Below are 13,631 nucleotides of genomic sequence, written 5' to 3'. Positions count from 1 at the left end.
CTCCTGGCTCTGCTGGATGTGTGCTGCATGCAGCTTCCCAGCCCAGTGCCACCGCATCTGTTCTGTTAGTCCCCACAGGCTGGTTACATTCCCTAGAGCAGAAATTGTTGTTTTTACACAGTAACTATACAATAAATCTCTTTCAATTGATCCTAGCATGCCAGCTCCACCAAGGTGAGACTGTGCTTTCAGGTGTGTTGCGAAGGCTGCATGTCAGCTCTCTTTCAGGAATGTTATTTTTGGTGTATACACCATGTGCATCAGCCGATCAGGAGTGCAGAGCTAGAGGTACGTCTCTCGCTGATGCACTCAGGCTCCCTTATTTCTGCTGGCACCAGGCAGTTTAGTTTCTGCAAGGTGGTGAAAAAGATGTCCCTGTGCATTCAGTTAATGGCCTATTCCAGATGTATCCAAGTATTAATTTCATCACGTTGCCATGCTTCTCTTTCTACGTCTGTTTTTTGGTTGCCCTAGCAGAGCATGCAAGCTTTGACTGGGCAGATGTGCTGGTTTGTATCTAATGGCCTTATTCTGAAATTCTGATAAGCATCATCTGTGCTATATTGCCTAGGCCTCATAGGAGCCAACTCAAGCAAAGACTGGAAAGATTCCCCTTGGGCTCTAACAGCTTTGCATTAAAAGTGCTATGGGGTGTGTGTCAAGACTCCTCAGACGCCAATAAAAGCCCTTGGCGTTCTCTAAGATGTGCCAAGGGCAATACTGTACAGTAGCTTAAATGGGTACCTTCCCCATGTGGACGTCACCTCATTTTTAGGAAGGCTGCTAAGTGGAAGTGGCAGTGGGTGGTTCAGCAGATGTTCAGCGCTGAACTCTCCGAGCTTCAGTTTGAAGACAAGAATTGAAGTAATTAGCATGTATTGTTTGAGGAAAGTAATGTTGCCTCTGCTCATCTTGATTTTCATGGATCGGAGCACTCCATGGTGCCTTTGGGAGGGCTCACTTAAAAAAAATTCCTAAGTGCCTTGAGTTATATTTCTGTGCATGGCCTGAATTGCCCCAATTGCATCATCCAGCACAGCGCAGTACCTATTGCCTTGAAGAACTTTCTCTTAGGATCTACAACTAATCAGCCCTTCACCTCATTTTGAAAGGGGCTCAGCCTTTTAGACTGTGTAGACTATAACAGTGTATGCCCATGGATGCAAAGGCCTCCCAAAATGCAGCACATTGATGGTGCTGTCCTCTAGCAGGCAGGAGACTCAGCTGCTTCCCTTGTGGATGGCATTTAAACCCGTGTTTCCCAGGTGTTAGGCTGCTCTCCTGCCCCGAGTAAAGCTTTGCAGGGAGCTTTAAGGCCTTGCTGAGCAACAAAGCTTCATTCTTAGGGCACTTAGGGGTGCAGAGAGTGATGGGGTGCAGGCCTTACTCCCCAGGCAGTTTGTACATTTTTAACCAGTGACTGTTCAGTGCAAAAGGAACACAGCTTAAGATGCTCAGAGGATCTTTTTGCATCGCAAATTAGTCGTTTCTTGACGAGCTGAAATGCTGGTGTGGATCTGGCAGCTGCCCAGAAACTGTACCCAAACTGTCAGGTCCCATTTCTCCCTTGCGTTTGGCTTCAGCCACAGATGTCTGAGCTGCTATTTCCACTGGGCTCTGCAGATGCCAGCTGGGCCATTTGCAGATATCACTGAGTCCCCAGAAGAAGCTGCAGCCATGGGAGACTTGGCGCGCTATCACGAGGTGCCACTCAGTGGAAGCTGCAAGTACATGCAGCCTCTGCCGAAGCTTCTGCCTGAAACAGGGACAGGTCTCCTGCTGGGCAATTGCAAGCTGTGCTCACTGTCCGAAACGCTGGATTTCAGTCTGTGGCACGGACTGGCTGGCTCTGTGGGGTGAGAATAACTCACACCTGCAGGGACCAGACCAGGGCAGAAAGATGAGGAAGAGCTATGCTCGGCAATGATAGCTGGACAGTACTCACAGGACGTTTGTAAAGCTTAGGGAAGACAGAATCACAGAATCTTCTAGGTTGGAAGGGACCTCAAAGATCATCTTGTCCAACTGTCAACCTAACTGACAAAAATAGACACCCGCACATCAAACAAGAAGCATCACCATCACTAAACCATACCTCCCAGCACTACATCAACCTGTCTTTTGAACGCCTCCAGGGATGGTGCCTCAACCACCTCCCTGGGCAGCCCATTCCAATGTCTGATAACCCTTTCAGTGAAAAAATTTTTCCTAATATCCAGCCTGAACCTCCCCTGGCGTAACTTGAGGCCATAAAAGACCTAGGTGGGCTGAGGTGTTCCAGGCTCTGTTGCTAGTCATCCAGCCTCTCACATACTCCTAAGAGTTTCCCATCCCAAATACTTTTCTGCCTCAGAGAAGCTATAATTAAACCCTGAGCTACCTGTCCCACTTATATCTTACATAGGCTTAGCCCTTCTGTGACTTCATTTCTTTAAAGTTGCTTCTCCAGTCAGCTTAAGAGGCTCAGCTGCTTTCTTGTCAAGTGTCAAGCTCAGGCTTCACTACAGGCATGTCAAGTTCCTGAAGGGATGGTAGCAGGACAATCCTATATGATGGTCAGGACTAAGTCTGACAGGACAAGTACATGACCCATCACAGAGAAGTGTACCCTTTTCAAAAGAGAAACCCCTACTTATTTGGCAAACAAGAAAACAAAATCCTAAAATCCTAACCTCTACAAACCTCTACAAAGAGAGTTCTGCTGGTGGAAACAATGGATGGTAAGAGGCTTCTGTGAGTTTATTGTTCCAGTGTGAGGTTTTCAGTTGACAATTCTCCCGAAGAGCTGCAGTAGATAGATTTATTGTTCCAGTGTGAGGTTTTCAGTTGAGAATTCTCTGAAGAGCTGCAGTAGGTAGGTTTTTCTGTTTCTTCATATGCAATTAGAAAACACCCACTTCATCTTGCTGGTGTGCTGTTTTATTTAAATTCAGTTGGCTTAATCCCATTGCAGCCAGGTTTACTTGACGTTTCTCCATTAGCTAAATACTGCTGGATGCTCCAGCACAATATGCTTTATGGCAAGGAGTGAGAAACACAGGAGCAGGCTGTAGAGTTAGCGGCATTCCCTGCCACTGCCCTTTTGCTCCTGTTGAGCATTGTGTTTTGCTGTGGAATAGTAACAAGGCTTCACTGACAAGAGGCGAGGACAAGTGTGACTGAGGAAAGGGAAACCACTTTGACTTCGTAATTACCCTTAAGCTCTACAAACTGCCCTTTTGTGATTGATGGCCAGATGCCCACACATCTCCATTCTTTTTCTGGCTCTTCCTTGCCTCACTGATTCATTCTGGGTGAAGAAGCTCCCTTAAACAAAAGGCAAGCATCTTGGCATTGCTTCCATGTTGGGAAGTGCTATTTTAGTTGCTAGGGGACCTGCTTAGAAAAAAAAAAGCCAACTCTTAAAAACAGTATTTCCATTTCAGGCAATCTTACCTTGTGTCATTCGGTTGTTTCAGCTAATTTTCTCAAAAAATCATAAACTGGTTGTGTTTTCCTGTTAGTATCTGGGGGGAAGTCTATTAAGACTTACCACTGCTTGAGAACTAAACTCACATGCACGCATACATCACAAGGAGCCTAAACTGAGTCATTCTCTACACTGGCAATATGTTGCCTAAGTTCCTGGAGGGGAAGAAAGAGAAATGGTACAAAATCTAGAGGCAATTGCACTGTGTTTTTTGGCTTTGGCTCAGGTTCAATGTTCGAGTAGAACATATTGAATACAATTTTAAAAATTCAGCAGTATTCTTGTGAAAATGATCAGATATGTCTGCTGAGAAAATCAAATGGATCAGCACATTTTCTATGAATGAGTCTTAAACGTAGGAGGAGAGGTCGTCTGTTTATAGGCTCAGGCAATAGCTCTAGGAATGGAAACCAGTGATTTAGATGGAGATAAAAAATTGGTAATAATTGTCCCCAGATTAAAATTTTAAAAAATACAGATTCATATAGCTGTATCTGAGGTTAAGTAGAATGCGGCACTGGTAAGAACTAAAATAAAAGTCCTTGGAGTGTATTAGGTAAAGAACAGTCTATGCTTGCAAGTAATTTTAGCAGCTAAATAGCTTTGCTCGTTCTCTGATACCTAATGATAATGTCTTCAATTTCACACATTGATTTTTAAACAATGCATGCCAAAATAAAGTGAGTTCCATAGTCAAATTAGCACGGTCACAGGTTCGCTGCTTTCTCCACACCTCATTGGAAACGCCACACTGTTGGAGCAAGCTAATTCCCTTATCCTCAAGGTGACTGTTGGAGTGGGGCTTAGATTGTTCTGCCCAGGCCATTTGCATGAAGGACCAGCTGGTCATCAGCTGTAACAGCTATAAAGCGGCACAGCCCATCCTCTAGCAACTGCTCTAGTCGTGCTCCCTGAAAATCTCTTGAAACATCTAAGCACTGCATTTCCATTGTCGGTAGTAGAAATCTTGCCAAATAACCTCCTTAGTGGATTACAGACAAACACAATTGGTATTAAATTAAGTGTAGTTTTAGATGGGAAGAGGGTGGGAGAAGAGTGAAGGAACCTAGTATGAGCAGAAGGCGCATTATGGACAACCCTGGAGCCACTAATCCATGTAAATTGTGGGACAAGGTCTGTGGGGTGGAGTTTCCATGGGAGACAGCGCTGGGAGGGAAGGAGATTTTGGGTATTTCTACTACTGTACCTGCCACAGACTTCAGGCTGTAGTATACTGGTGTAGGGCAACACAGGCAGTATATGTACTAAAGGCAGGCTCTTGAGGTCCCCCAGAGCTGATCCATTCCACTTGCCTCTTCTGTGTCTGGTAAGGGTAAAATGTAAAGGGAAACTTTCCTTATGTTTTCCTATCTAAGGCAGATACAGCTACTAAAATCAGGCACCCGTAGGTATGTGTGGTCAAATGCTACAGAAGAAAGGAGCTGCCATATGCAGCAAGTCGTTTTATTGTGCTGAGTATGAAATGACCTTGGAAAACAATATCTGTGCTAGCAGAGTGTAACCCAAATCAGTGCCAGGAGCACCTGTGATGAAACACAGACCTAGTGAGGAGCTAGTGGCTTTCTGTTTGTTGCTCTCTTTCCCACATTTAGGAAATACCATATGAGGAGAAATTAAAGGGTAATGTGCTAGGATAGGAAAAGGACCCCCAGATACTGTAACTTGACTGCCCCAGTGTGTCAGCCTAAGGAAGACAAGAAAGCAGCAAGAACGTCTTCTCAGGCACCTCCATCCACCTAGTCAGGCTCAGCTTCTGGGCTCCTCAAGGTGTGGCCAGCAACAGCCTAAATATTTTTACAAAATTTTTGAGCTACTTGGAAAATGAGTGCCATTGTCTTGGCTGGGAGGCCTTTCCTTTTACCCATGGACTGCCTGGGGAACAGAGTGGCCAAAGCTGCTGAGGGCCATGAGCTGTTTTTCCTGGTCTGTGCTATGATGCTGACAAGGGCAACGGCTGGCAGGGTTCTCTCTGTGTGTCAAGCAGTTGTGTAGCATTTGCATCTAGAGCTGTTCCTGACTGCAGAAGGCACTCCCTACACTTCAAACAGCTCTCTTCTGAGCAACAGGGAGTTCCCCCTGCTGAGGTGGTGGTACAGGTGGAGATGGCATTGCCACCACGCACGTGTTTTGGCGCTTTTAACCATGCTCCTTTTCGGTTTGCTCCACAGATACTATGTGGGAAAGAGATCCCCCGCTGGGTGAACCGCCTGGCCTACTTCAGCTCCTGCATCCCCTTCCTCCAGAGCTGCCTCCCCAAGGAGTGGCTGACCCCAGCAGCCCTGCAGAGCCACATCAGCCTCGGCCTCCACAAGGAGGAGCAGGGGGACACAACGGATGAGGAGTCCCCCTCCACCTCCACAGCCCCCTCAGCCTCAGGCACATCGCGAACCTGTAGACACACTCGGGTCTGACCTGTGCCCAGGATGTCTCAAAGAACATCTCCCTCTCTCTTGTACTGTTTCTTTCTCACACCCTTTGGCACACCTTGGTTTCTCTCTTCTCCTCTTCAACGGACGACACAGGGGAGAGAAGACCCTTTCTACTAAGGAGGTGAAGCTTCAGTCCCTTTTCCAAGGGCTGCCACTGCAGTTGCTCGACAAAAAGACTGTGAACTCCAACGCTGTACTGAGGAGTGTGGCAACTAAACTGGATTCTCCTCCCAGGCCCCCCATGCTCCTTGATCCTGGCTCTCTCGGGCAGGAGAGCATGTGTATGGGCAGGGGGGCACCATACTGTGACGTTCCTTCTCTGGTACTGTTTTATCTTTTTATCTCTTCCCCCACCCATTTGAGCCCAGTAGCCTCCTCTCTATTTTGGCTGGGCTTGCCGTTCCCCTGTGACAAATCTCCTGCCCACACCCAGTGAAGGAAGCAGAGCCAGAACTCAACCTTCTCATCTCTTAGACCAGCAACAAGCTCCACTCAGCCCCATCCCTTTTGTAATTATCAGGTTTCTAACTCATGTGAAGGACAAATGAAAGGTGCTGCTGTTCTAAAACCACCAGTTTTCATAACTCAAATTTAAGAGCTCGAATGACTGTCCTGCTCTTGAAAATAATAACAAAGAACCTAGAAAATGAATGTGTTACTGTGGCTTTTCTTTGGGGTCAAAAAGAGGATGGGACTAATGCTTACAGGCAGCTACCAAGTAGGTGCAGAGGTGACTGTTGACCATATTGGTGCTTTTTGGCACAGACCCCTCTCAGTTTCCCTAGTTGTAGGCAGCATTCTTCACTTCCCCCTTTCCCCAGGATTCCCTAGGGAATCTCTCTCCTAGCTGACATTTGCTGGCTGTCTTTGGGAGAATGGCCTTCCTGAGCACAAGGAGGAAGAGAGTGAATCTGTTGGGAAGATCAGTATTTCCTTAAGCTTTTCCTCCTGCACCCACTGACCTAAAACGTGGTTCCAGAGCCACCCTTCCCAGCCTATTATTGAGCCAACTCAAGAAGGTAAAAATAAGTGGTAAACCCAAAGAATGTCAAACTGTTTTCTTCTCCTCCCTTTTTGGAGGTGGAGGGGGAAACTTAGGACCACATCTGGAAAGCATGGATGACCCTTTCAATGCATGGGCCACTACAGTGCCTTCCGTTGTGTGCACTATTTCAGTGGCATGAAAAATGGGCACAGCTGGCTCACTGGCCTCTCCAGGCTGGCTCTTGACAAGAATCTGGTCCTTGGATGCATCTATGCTCATTCTGACAGCTGATGAGAAAGCAGAGGAGGAAGAAAGGACAAGTACACCAACACTTCCACTCAGTTACCTCACTAGGACTTCTGATCAGAAGACGTAGGAGAGAATCAAAGGGTAAATCCAGGCCCCCTTTCTCCCTTGCACTTCCTTTTGGCTACACAAAGGAGGATGAAAAAGGAACAGGCACAGCGTTGAGAGGGGGTTGCCATTTTAGAAATGCTGTTCCAAACAGCTACTACTGAGTCAGGACTTCCACCCTCCACCCAGAAAGAACTACAAGCCCTTAAGATGGGTGGTTGTCTCCTGTTATTGGTCGCAATAGCATGCTAAGTTCAACCAGCTGTTTCTTTAGCTCAGGTATACAGAAGCGTGTGCTTTCAGGGCTGAAGGTCTTGGCTATGATGTACATCATGTCTGCCTAGAAAGCGCTTAATGGTTTGTTACATGTGCATGCTCTTAGAGAAGCAGCAGACTTTGGAGAGATCTATTGGATGGGAATACAACTCACAGGATGCCCTTGCTCCACTGCCTCCTGAAGTGATGCATGTTTGGGCAACAAAACCTTTACAATATGCCTCTCATTTTCATCCTCCGAACAAATTGCTGCAAGTTCTGTGCTGAACTAAAGTCATGTTCCTTATTAACCTTGGCTGCTCACAGCCAGTACTGCATTGTGAGCAATTCTGCAGCTCCTGGTATCCAGTCCAGCACCAATCTTGATTACCCTGGCTTGTCCAGGGATGTTTAATAAGATTTCCATCCTGTTCTCAATCCCGCTGCCCAGAAACCTCATTACACAATGTACTGTTGCACTCTCTATTCCCCTGCAGTCATGGTCATTGCAGCCTAAACCAGCAGTGCAAGCTCCATTTGTCTGAAGTTCCCAGTGTGCCTGCCAATAGCCAGCAGCACATTATGTGCAGTGAATTTTAAAATCTCTTTTTAGGTCCTTCTCTGGAGAAAAGTGAGAAGAGGCTTTCCCAGAGCTTTTGTCTAGGCCAGGGAAACTGCAGTGAGAAACACCTAGTTCCTGATGTGACAAAAGCCAGCTGGGCATCACCTCATGTTTCTGCTCTGCACCTGAGCTCCAGGTAAAGCACCGTGTATATACATCTAGGCGAGAACCAGGGCTCCAGAGGCACATCTCACACACAGATTTCCTTTCACAGTATTTCACAAAGTAAAAAATGTTTAACTGGCTGTGTGGTAACCCGGACAAGAAAGCTACATTCAGCCTCCCTGGGGACATGAATATGTGCTTGAAGTATTGGGAACAACACTTGGGGTGAGATGTCAGTATCATAAAAAACAGATGTTTGTTTATCTACTTTTATGCTTGTCCGTCTGTTTATGGCAGTAGGGGTCACAGCAAGGAGGGATCAAACCTCTGTTGTAAATCAAAACCAGAATATATTCCAGTCTTCAAAAGCATTTCTCCCCACCCGTCTCTGTTCAAGGTGACCGACCAACAATGATAAGAACAAAGGGACACTGTGGAAATAAAATATATATTGATGATAGCTTTACCTCTGTAATTTAATAGTATTTTAGATTATTAAACATGAAGACATTTTAAAGTCTAATTTACTGTTCATCTCTGGTATAGCATGTTCATTTTAGGCACTTTTCTTATCCCCCCAATTATTACAAAATTATGGTTGTTATTATATAACTATATCATATTTGTATTTAGTTACACATTTGCTTTCTCTTGCTGTTTCAGAGCATAACACCATGGGAAAATTTTAGATACCAACAGTTATCAATGAAAACAAAAGAGCAGCTTTTGAATCTTAACAAGGGCACCCCAAGGCACTGGCACAAACTCTTAACCCATCTTCTTACTGCCAGGACTTTTGGTGGTCCTTTTAAAAGCCAGAATGAGAGGGCACCAACTCTGCACATGGGCATCAGCAGCTGTGGGTCCTGCCTTGAGCAAAGAGCTAATAGTACCCAGGTGGGACAGAAAGACTGAAGGTGAGGTTACCATAGTGCTGGAATATTAGAGTTACAATACAAACTGTTTCCAGGGAAAGTTAGAGTGAGAAGAAAGAGGTGAAGTAATAACCTCTCTTCTCAGCTCATCTGTATCTATAATAGCAACTCTCATAATTTCAGGATATTATTCTTACTGATTTTTTTTGTCAGTTGGCTTCCTCTTCCCGAGTCTGTGATTTGAGACCCATATCTCTCACATTCTCATGAAGTTTTAAAAGGGACAGCTGTGCCTCCAGAGGCCCTGGGTGAGCTGGTCCCCCACCACTGAGCCTGTGTTCCATGATGGGTTCATCCCAGTCTCAGTACAGTGCAGGGATGGACACAGACCTGTTCTCTTGCTCTCATTGCTCCCAGCTGAGAGTACAGATTTCTGGTATTCAGACCCATGTTGCCTTTCCATTACTGAGGTACTCAAGGAGCAGTCATTTCCTGCCCTGTTATTTCTTTTTTCTTCAGTTCTGTTTATTTGTCTCTAGGCTGAAGAGGCTCTCAGAACAAGTTGGTGGCCACTGGATTGCAATAATATTAGCTTATCTTCTTATGTTTGATTTTCTTGTCATTTTAGTTGTACATACGTGGTGGCTTATTGACATGTTCAGAAAACATAAGTAAAGTTCCTCCACTAATTCCTTGATGTGATTAATGGAGAAAAACCAGAGGAAATAATCACCAGTGTTTCATTTTTCAAATGGTTTTAAATTACTCTTTGAGTTGAGGCAGCAGGTGCCCTGTTCCACTTTGCCCCTGCTGTGCTCACTACCAGGCAATGATTTGTGTTGTGGAAAGGCTGTGTAGTGACTCAGGAAATATTTTAAAGAGGAACTTCCATTGTGCCAGCTTCAGCTCTACCATTGCCACAAGCTGCCAGAACATGGCAGAGCCTCTGGCTGCAGTAATATGTGAAAAGATCACAGCCTGTGCCTGGAGAATAGATGTTCTTATCTCCAACATATCAGTACTCCACCATTGTGCCTGTGGCTCTAACTGAGAGCTGTTTGAGTGGATGGAAGGGCACATTTAATTACTACCAGCCAAGAATGACTAATGGCTCGAAATTTCAGAGTAAGACTGTCCATTAGCGCTGTTGTAGCCAGCTTTGTTTTGAAAAGGCTGTAAAAATTTCCAGGGGTCCAATGTGTTTGGGATAAGGGATAACAAGTCGGGAAAACAGACAGTATGATCTTGGCAATCTTTCCTTAGGAAACCAGGCTACAGAAAGAAAGACGTGGCTAGCGGCCAGATTTTGATGGCTACTTTAATCAATGAGTTTTGATGGAAAGTTCAAAATTACAGAAGGGTGGCCCCAGTATGTGTGTTCCCCTTCAAAAGCTAACAGGGGCTGCATGTGTAGCTTAACAGTGTTCAGCTGGCTTGTCTCTTGTTACTAGTAAAAGATTCAGCTGGATAAGTTCTGGTCCTCCGCTGGGTATTCACACAGCCTTCAGCTCTCGCTGGAGATGGCAGAGGCTGCGTATGTTTCTGCAGTGCCCTCCATGCTTACTGATCCTGAATGGCAATGTTTCCTGCTATTTCAGCCCTCTTCTCCCTCCCACCCTGACAAGGTATCCCAGGTGTAAGCTGCAATTAATCTCTCCATGCCACTTGCTTTCCTGAAATGTCCCTGGCCTCAGTTCTGCAGGCTGGCTTTTCTGATGTGTGTGGGGAGGTGAAATGCCAAGCTCTGTTGAGATTCAGTGAACTAGTTGGTTATTTGAACTAGTCATCGCTTGATTGTGATTTTGCAGAGTGGCAGACTTTTGCCTTTGAGGTCTCCTTTACCCAAGCCAAGCCCTTTTACCAAATACCCTCCAGAAGCACAAAAGGGAGTTCAGAAAACTGTCAGGAGTCTGAGTCAAGTCCTCTCACTTGTAAGTAAATGTTCAGTGCAAAACAGATAGGCATGCTCAGAGGATAGTAACCCTACATATGTGAAATATACTTCTGTTGCTGGAAGGTCTTACAAAGTAGTTATACGCAGTGCTAAAACTTCTCGAGGCTCCAGACTGCAGTACCTACAGCACTTCAAGCAAGAAAAGGTAATCCTCATCTTGCTGACAGGTGGAAGAGCACTCTCTTCACTGCTGGGAATGTGGCTATGGATGCTTGCATGGATTTTTCTTCATCGTGCACAGCACAAGCCTTTGTTTCTTCACAAAATATTTGCAGCTGCAAATAGTGAAGCTCTTCAACAACAGCTCTTCATTCCCAGCTTTTCCTCTGTCTGCTGGAATGGACTTGTCTGGGGAAAAATGTTCTTTCTTTCACCTTTGAGGTTCTTGAAGGGAACTTCTCCTGAGGGGCTTCCTGTGACAAACCACCCGGCCACGTAGTAACACTGAGCTCCTCATCAGCCTCTTCTCTGTAGTCTTTTGTTGTTTTCTCATTTCTGTGACTTCAGAGGTGATCTTATTGAAGATGAACTCCTCATCTCCATATACATCCAAAGGGAATTTTATCTTAACAGGATAATTCAGGGTTACTGCAGTTTTGTGGATGGTGCTTTCATCTCACCATTAGGGGCTATGCTGTAGTGGCTAGCTTTGAATCATCAGTCCTGGCATATACACTGACTGAACTGCCATTCATGGATATTAGTGAATGGGCATCCACAGGTACCAAAAGTAATCAAGAATAAGAATGAGAGCGTAATGTGTAGCAGCCCTAATCTAAAAATGAGAATGCCACTGTGCTAGGTGTGGTAGAAACACCTCACAAAAATAATATGTTTGCACAAAAAATGTTTCCAGGAGAATGTGATTCTGCCCCTCTACTCTGCTCGCATGAGACACCACCTAGAGTACTGCGTCCAGGTCTGGGGATCCTAACATAAGAAGGACATGGACCTGTTGGAGCGAGTCCAGAGGAGGGTTATGATGATCAGAGGGCTGGAGCACCTCTCCTTTGAGGACAGGCTGAGAGAGTTGGGATTGTTCAGCCTGGAGAAGGATCTGGGGAGACCTTATATCGGCCTTTCAGTACTTAAAGGGGGCCTACAGGAGAGATGGGGAGGAATTATCAAAGTCAAGCAGGGGGCCTACAGGAGAGATGGGGAGGGATTATCAAAGTCAAATGATAGTACGAGGGAAAATTGTTTAAAACTGAGAGGGTAGATACTGGGAAGAAATTCTTTATTGTGAGGGTGGTGGAACTGGAACAGGTTGCCCAGAGAAGTTGTGGATGCCCCATCCCCAGAGGTGTTCAAGGCCAGGCTGGATGGGGCTTTGAGCAACCTGGTCTGGTGGGAGGTGTCCCTGCCCATGGGAGGGGGTTGGAACTGGATGATCTTTAAGGTCCCTTCCAACCTGAACCATTCTATGATGCTATGATTCTCTGAATAATGGGTGGGGAGATTTCATTCCATATACCATAGATGGCAGATGAAAAAAAAAGGGGTAGAGACCTCATTGGAGCTTCAGGACTGTCCAGGTTTGGCCACCATGGAGCCAAATCATTTTAAACCTCAATTTCCCTCTCAGCACACACGTGCTGTTAATGGCACCCTCTGGCCTTAAATCCAGGCTGCACACTCGTGCAGGTGACAGAGTGGCTCCAGCCCCGTCCCTTCCTTCCCATAGATATGGTGGAAGCCATATAAGATCCGAGGAACTGGGCCGCAGCTGGGAGACCGGGTGGGACATGCTCCCTAGCAGACATTTCTCCTCAGGAAAGCCAGTGGGGTGGAGGACTCGTGCAGGTGACAGAGTGGCTCCAGCCCTGTCCCTTCCTTCCTGTAGATACGGTGGAAGCCATGTAAGATCCATCCGAGGAACTGGGCCGCAGCTGGGAGACCGGGTGGGACATGCTCCCTAGCAGACATTTCTCCTCAGGAAAGCCAGTGGGGTGGAGGAAGCCATTCAACAGGCCGGCCTGCTACCACCGTACGGGTTTTGAATGCTCATCAAACGCCTGCTAATTCAAAGAGCTTTTGTGATACGGAGGGTGTGTGTGTAGAACCTAGGAGCGCCCTGTGGCTCCATAAGGGGTGACTTGGCTGCAGCTGCCATGTCAGGAAGGCGCCGAGCGCTCCCGGCCGCACCGCTTCACCAGCGTTACTTCAACAAGCGACCAGCCACGGCTGGAGAGAGGCGGGAAGCAGCTCGCTGAGCCCGGCGGCTCTCCACAGGCGACGGCCGCCTCCTTGGGCCAAACACCCCAGGGCAGCACGGAAGGCGGAACGTGTGTGTAGAACCTAGGAGCGCCCTGTGGCTTCCTAAGGGGTGACTTGGCCGCAGCAGCCATGTCAGGAAGGCACCGAGCGCTCCCGGCCGCAACGCTTCACCAGCGTTACTTCAACGAGCGACCAGCCACGGCTGGAGAGAGGCGGGAAGCAGCTCGCTGAGCCCGGCGGCTCTCCACAGGCGACGGCCGCCTCCTTGGGCCAAACACCCCAGGGCAGCACGGAAGGCGGAACGCAGCGTCCCCGGTCGCGTTGCCGCGGCGGGAAGGGGGGGGG

At 46.9% G+C, this 13,631-nt stretch overlaps 1 protein-coding gene across 1 annotated transcript in view; it reads left to right on the top strand.

Moving 5' to 3' along the window:
• LOC106887982 (desumoylating isopeptidase 2-like) overlaps positions 1 to 8,513 on the top strand; it is a 61,567-nt gene extending 53,054 nt beyond the window's left edge. Inside the window, exon 5 of the mRNA XM_014941863.1 lies at positions 5,659 to 8,513. Coding sequence (XP_014797349.1) covers positions 5,659 to 5,901 — 243 coding nt within the window. The 3' untranslated portion in view covers positions 5,902 to 8,513. The remainder of the gene's footprint in view (positions 1 to 5,658) is intronic.
• The last annotated feature ends 5,118 nt before the right edge of the window (positions 8,514 to 13,631 follow it).

The sequence above is a fragment of the Calidris pugnax genome, unplaced genomic scaffold, assembly GCF_001431845.1.
Source record: "Calidris pugnax isolate Ruff unplaced genomic scaffold, ASM143184v1 scaffold56, whole genome shotgun sequence".
Lineage (NCBI taxonomy): Eukaryota > Metazoa > Chordata > Aves > Charadriiformes > Scolopacidae > Calidris > Calidris pugnax.
This window is presented reverse-complemented; position numbering and strand designations above follow the sequence as displayed.